This window comes from Hypanus sabinus, unplaced genomic scaffold (assembly GCF_030144855.1).
Source record: "Hypanus sabinus isolate sHypSab1 unplaced genomic scaffold, sHypSab1.hap1 scaffold_1360, whole genome shotgun sequence".
NCBI classification, from domain to species: Eukaryota; Metazoa; Chordata; class Chondrichthyes; order Myliobatiformes; family Dasyatidae; genus Hypanus; species Hypanus sabinus.
In genome coordinates, this window is record NW_026779431.1 from 1,189 (window position 1) to 7,853 (window position 6,665).

Genomic DNA, 6,665 nt, shown 5'->3' on the forward strand with positions numbered 1-6,665 from the left:
AGAGGAGGGGAGGGGAGGGAAGGTGAGAGGAGGGGAGGGGAGAGAGGGGGAGGAGAGGAGGGGAGGGGTGTGGAGAGAGGGGGAGAGAAGGCGGTGGGTGTGAATGAAGGGGGTGGCATTACAGCTGGCTTCTCTTGCCCCCCCAGAGCAGCGGCTGTCGTGCGCGGGAAGGGGGAAAGAGGGAAGGGGAGAGAGAGGAGGGGAGGGGAGGGGACAGAGGGGGAGAGAAAGGGGGAAGGGGAGGGGAGGTGAGAGAGAGGGAGAGGAGAGGAGGGGAGGGGAGAGAGGGGAGGGGAGGGGAGAGAAGGGGAGAGAGAGGAGGGGAGGGGAGAGAGAGAGGAGGGGAGGGAAGGTGAGAGGAGGGGAGGGGAGGGAAGGTGAGAGGAGAGGAGGGGAGGGGAGAGAGGGGGAGAGGAGAGGAGGGGAGGGGTGTGGAGAGAGGGGGAGAGAAGGCGGTGGGTGTGAATGAAGGGGGTGTCATTACAGCTGGCTTCTCTTGCCCCCCACCCCAGACCAGCGGCTGTCGTACGCGGTGGCGGATGTGGTGCCGGCCACCCGCTGGCGGGAGTTGGTCCGGCGCCTGGGCCTGCCGGACGCGCAGATCGAGCGGGCCGAGATGGAGGCCCGGCCCAGCTTCCGGGAGGCCCAGTACCAGATGTTCCAGCTGTGGCGCCAGCGGCAGGGCGGGGCGGCCCCGCTCCAGCTCGTCTACCGGGCCCTCCGTGACATGGAGCTCAACTCGTGTGCGGAGCAGCTGCAGGAGCGGCTGCAGTGAACTCCCCTCCCTCCCCGGGACGCACCGACCGACCCTCCCTCCCTCCGCCCCGGGACGCACCTCCCTCCCTCCCTCCCTCCCCGGGACGCACCTCCCTCCCTCCCTCCCTCCCCGGGACGCACCGACCGACCCTCCCTCCCTCCGCCCCGGGACGCACCTCCCTCCCTCCCTCCCTCCCCGGGACGCACCGACCGACCCTCCCTCCCTCCCTCCCCGGGACGCACCGACCGACCCTCCCTCCCTCCCTCCCCGGGACGCACCGACCGACCCTCCCTCCCTCCCTCCGCCCCGGGACGCACCTCCCTCCCTCCCTCCGCCCCGGGACGTACCTCCCTCCCTCCCTCCCTCCCCGGGACGCACCGACCGACCCTCCCTCCCTCCGCCCCGGGACGCACCGACCGACCCTCCCTCCCTCCGCCCCGGGACGCACCGACCGACCCTCCCTCCCTCCCTCCCCGGGACGCACCGACCGACCCACCCTCCCTCCCTCCCCGGGACGCACCGACCGACCCTCCCTCCCTCCCCGGGACGCACCGACCGACCCTCCCTCCCTCCCTCCCCGGGACGCACCGACCGACCCTCCCTCCCTCCCTCCCCGGGACGCACCGACCGACCCTCCCTCCCTCCCTCCCCGGGACGCACCGACCGACCCTCCCTCCCTCCCTCCGCCCCGGGACGCACCGACCGACCCTCCCTCCCTCCCTCCGCCCCGGGACGCACCTCCCTCCCTCCCTCCGCCCCGGGACGCACCTCCCTCCCTCCCTCCCCGGGACGCACCGACCGACCCTCCCTCCCTCCGCCCCGGGACGCACCGACCGACCCTCCCTCCCTCCCTCCCCGGGACGCACCGACCGACCCACCCTCCCTCCCTCCCCGGGACGCACCGACCGACCCTCCCTCCCTCCGCCCCGGGACGCACCTCCCTCCCTCCGCCCCGGGTCGCACCGACCGACCCTCCCTCCGCCCCGGGATGCACCTCCCTCCCCTCCCATCCCTCCGCCCCAGGTCGCACCTCCCCAACCTCCCTCCCTCCGCCCCGGGACGCACCTTCCTCCCCTTCCTGGGGGCGGCTGCAGTGAACACACATTCTTCCCCACCCTCCCTCCCCTCCCTCTGCCCCGGGACGCACCGACCCCTCCGGGTCAACGGGACAGAGAGGGGAGAGGGTGGGAGGGGGGGGTTGGATTTCAGGTGCGGGGCTTCGAGGGGGTGAAGCGAGTGAAACGGTTAATTCCGAGTGGCGGAAAGAGGGGTGGGCAGTTAATTCTGGGAGGGTGTTGTCTGTGTGTGTGTGTGTGTGTGTGTGTCTGTCTGTGTGTGTGTCTGTGTGTGTGTGTGTCTGTGTGTGGGTGTGTCTGTGTGTGTGTCTGTCTGTGTGTGTGTCTGTCTGTGTGTGTGTCTGTCTGTGGGTGTGTCTGTGTGTGTGTCTGTCTGTGTGTGTGTCTGTCTGTGTGTGTGTCTGTGTGTGTGTCTGTCTGTGTGTGTGTCTGTCTGTGTGTGTGTCTGTGTGTGAGTGTGTGTGTGTGTGTCTGTGTGTCTGTGTTTATGTGACTGTGTGTGTGTGTGTGTGTCTGTGTGTGTGTCTGTGTGTGTTTATGTGACTCTGTGTGTGTGTGTATCTGTGTGTGTGTGTCTGTGTGTGTGTCTGTGTGTGTTTATGTGACTGTGTGTGTGTATCTGTCTGTGTGTATGTGAGTGTGTGTCTGTGTCTCTGTGTGTGTGTCTGTGTGTGTCCGTGTCTCTGTGTCTGTCTGTGTGTGTGTGTCTGTGTGTGTGAGTGTGGGTGTGTCTGTGTGTGTGTGTCTGTGTGTCTGTCTGTGTGTGTGTCTGTGTGTGTGTGTATGTGTGTCTGTGTGTGTGAGTGTGTGGGTGTCTGTGTTTTGGGGTGTGTGTGTGTGTGTGTGTGTGTATGTGAGTGTGTGTTTTGGGGGGGGGGGGTTTGGCCAGGAGAATTCTAAGTGGGAGGGGCGGGGGATGATAGTTCCTGAGAAGAGAGAGAGGGGGGTGCTGATAAATCCGGGACGGGAGGGGTTAATTCAGCGGGGCCGGGGTGGGGGGGGTGTGGTGAGAGAGACAGATATATTTATATGACCGAGAGAGTGAGAGCGCGTGTGAGAGTGATAATCCTTAAAGGGGGTGTGTAGAGAGTTGAGATGGGAAGGGGTTAATTCCCTGAGGGAGAGTTCGTCCTGGCTGGTGGGGGAGGATAAAGGGTTAATTTTCGCATGGGAGACGGTTAATACGGGGGGGGAGTGAGTGTGTGTGTGTGTGGGGGGGGGGTTAATCGTGGAGAGAGATCGATTGAACCCGAGAGAGACTGCTCGGGGTGGGGTGAGGGGGTTAATCCCGGGCCGACCCTCGTGACCCAGCGGGCCAGATATGCGACCTGCGGCGTGGGAGGTGCGGCCAGTATAACTCTAATTTCCTCTCTGTCCCACCGCCCCTTCCTCTGACTGTCCCAACAACCCCCCACCCCACCGCCGCCGGGGTCCGAGCATTTCTCCAATCGTCCATTTCTGCCGGTGAAGTCAGAGCGGATGAATGAATAAATAATCAAACTGCCAAACTGACGAGATCCGGACTGTGGAAGGGGTTAAAATCGGCCGGGGATTGTTCCCACCACCCCAGCGCACCGAGCGGCAGGGAGGGGGTTAAATCTGTCACCCAGCCCGCAGGCTGAGAGCGGGTGCCTGCAACCGGCAAAGGGTTAACTTTTTCCCCTCCAGATGAGGGGGGGTGGGTGGTTAATTCCACCCCTCCGGAGGGGAACCGGGGTCTGCATGCGGAAGGGCGCGGACGGAATCGCGGGGAGAGGGTTAATTAATCCGTCCGCATCCGGGAGGCGGAGGGTTAAAGCCTCGGCGGGGAGGCGGAGTGACGGGAAGGAACTGGACGGAAACCAGAGGCTCCCCCCCACCCCACCTCCGGATCCAGGAACGGGGGGGAGAGTGTGGACCAGCCGCCGAGGAGGGGGTGGGGGAGGGCGAGAACATTCTCGGTTCTTCTCAGACACCAGCGCGCCCCAGGGGGCAACAGTTTCTGCCGGGGAGGGAGGGCGCAGATAGTAACCCCCGAGCCTCAGGGAGGGGCACAGCGGTGGGGAGTGTCCATGGACGGGGGGGACATCGGTGTAGGAGGGTAGGACACACACACCGTGAGAGGAGGGGAGTGTTGAGGGAGAGGAGGACCTCAGTGTAGGAGGGTAGGACACACACACTGTGAGTGGTGGGGAGTGTCGAGGGACAGAGGGACCTCGGTGTAGGAGGGTAGGACACACACACACCGTGAGAGGAGGGGAGTGCTGAGGGACAGAGGGACCTCGGTGTAGGAGGGTAGGACACACACACTGTGAGCGGTGGGGAGTGTCCATGGACGGGGGGACCTCGGTGTAGGAGGGTAGGACACACACACTGTGAGAGGAGGGGAGTGCTGAGGGACAGGGGGACCTCGGTGTACGAGGGTAGGACACACTGTGAGTGGAGGGGAGTGCTGAGGGGCAGAGGGACCTCGGTGTACGAGGGTAGGACACACACACTGTGAATGGTGGGGAGTGTCGAGGGACAGGGGGACCTCGGTGTAGGAGGGTAGGACACACTGTGAGTGGAGGGAAGTGTCGAGGGACAGGGGGACCTCGGTGTACGAGGGTAGGACACACTGTGAGTGGAGGGGAGTGTCGAGGGACAGGGGGACCTCAGTGTAGGAGGGTAGGACACACACACTGTGAGTGGAGGGGAGTGTCGAGGGACAGAGGGACCTCAGTGTAGGAGGGTAGGACACACACACAGTGAGTGGAGGGGAGTGCGGAGGGACAGAGGAACCTCGGTGTAGGAGGGTAGGACACACACACTGTGACCGGTGGGGAGTGTCGAGGGACAGAGGGACCTCGGTATAGGAGGGTAGGACACACACATTGTGAGTGGAGGGGAGTGCGGAGGGACAGAGGGACCTCGGTGTAGGAGGGTAGGACACACACACACTCAGTGGGGGGGAGTGCTGAGGGACAGAGGAACCTCGGTGTAGGAGGGTAGGACACACACACTGTGACCGGTGGGGAGTGTCGAGGGACAGAGGGACCTCGGTGTAGGAGGGTAGGACACACTGTGAGTGGAGGGGAGTGTCGAGGGACAGGGGGACCTCGGTGTACGAGGGTAGGACACACTGTGAGTGGAGGGGAGTGTCGAGGGACAGGGGGACCTCAGTGTAGGAGGGTAGGACACACACACTGTGAGTGGAGGGGAGTGTCGAGGGACAGAGGGACCTCAGTGTAGGAGGGTAGGACACACACACAGTGAGTGGAGGGGAGTGCGGAGGGACAGAGGAACCTCGGTGTAGGAGGGTAGGACACACACACTGTGACCGGTGGGGAGTGTCGAGGGACAGAGGGACCTCGGTATAGGAGGGTAGGACACACACATTGTGAGTGGAGGGGAGTGCGGAGGGACAGAGGGACCTCGGTGTAGGAGGGTAGGACACACACACAGTGAGTGGAGGGGAGTGCTGAGGGACAGAGGGACCTCGGTGTAGGAGGGTAGGACACACACACTGTGAGTGGAGGGGAGTGTCGAGGGACAGAGGGACCTCGGTGTAGGAGGGTAGGACACACACAGTGAGTGGAGGGGAGTGCTGAGGGACAGGGGGACCTCGGTGTACGAGGGTAGGACACACTGTGAGTGGAGGGGAGTGCTGACGGGCAGAGGGACCTCGGTGTACGAGGGTAGGACACACACACTGTGAATGGTGGGGAGTGTCGAGGGACAGGGGGACCTCGGTGTAGGAGGGTAGGACACACTGTGAGTGGAGGGGAGTGTCGAGGGACAGGGGGACCTCGGTGTACGAGGGTAGGACACACTGTGAGTGGAGGGGAGTGTCGAGGGACAGGGGGACCTCAGTGTAGGAGGGTAGGACACACACACTGTGAGTGGAGGGGAGTGTCGAGGGACAGAGGGACCTCAGTGTAGCAGGGTAGGACACACACACAGTGAGTGGAGGGGAGTGCGGAGGGACAGAGGAACCTCGGTGTAGGAGGGTAGGACACACACACTGTGACCGGTGGGGAGTGTCGAGGGACAGAGGGACCTCGGTATAGGAGGGTAGGACACACACATTGTGAGTGGAGGGGAGTGCGGAGGGACAGAGGGACCTCGGTGTAGGAGGGTAGGACACACACACACTCAGTGGGGGGGAGTGCTGAGGGACAGAGGAACCTCGGTGTAGGAGGGTAGGACACACACACTGTGACCGGTGGGGAGTGTCGAGGGACAGAGGGACCTCGGTGTAGGAGGGTAGGACACACACACTGTGACCGGTGGGGAGTGTCGAGGGACAGAGGGACCTCGGTGTAGGAGGGAAGGACACACACACTGTGAGTAGAGGGGAGTGTTGAGGGACAGGGGGACCTCGGTGTAGGAGGGTAGGACACACACACTGTGAGTGGAGGGGAGTGTCGAGGGACAGAGGGACCTCAGTGTAGGAGGGTAGGACACACACACACTCAGTGGGGGGGAGTGCTGAGGGACAGAGGAACCTCGGTGTAGGAGGGTAGGACACACACACTGTGACCGGTGGGGAGTGTCGAGGGACAGAGGGACCTCGGTGTAGGAGGGTAGGACACACACATTGTGAGTGGAGGGGAGTGCGGAGGGACAGAGGGACCTCGGTGTAGGAGGGTAGGACACACACACAGTGAGTGGAGGGGAGTGCTGAGGGACAGAGGGACCTCGGTGTAGGAGGGTAGGACACACACACTGTGAGTGGAGGGGAGTGTCGAGGGACAGAGGGACCTCGGTGTAGGAGGGTAGGACACACACAGTGAGTGGAGGGGAGTGTCGAGGGACAGAGGGACCTCGGTGTAGGAGGGAAGGACACACACTGTGAGTGGAGGGGAGTGCTG

At 63.7% G+C, this 6,665-nt stretch overlaps 1 protein-coding gene across 1 annotated transcript; it reads left to right on the forward strand.

Annotated features, from left to right (window-relative positions):
- Positions 1–471: 471 nt before the first annotated feature.
- On the forward strand, positions 472–814 carry LOC132386884 (tumor necrosis factor receptor superfamily member 1A-like; the record flags this gene model as incomplete). Its single annotated transcript, XM_059959236.1, has 1 exon — positions 472–814. A coding segment is annotated over one exon (304 nt), but the record flags the coding sequence as incomplete, so codon positions are not given.
- Positions 815–6,665: the final 5,851 nt, after the last annotated feature.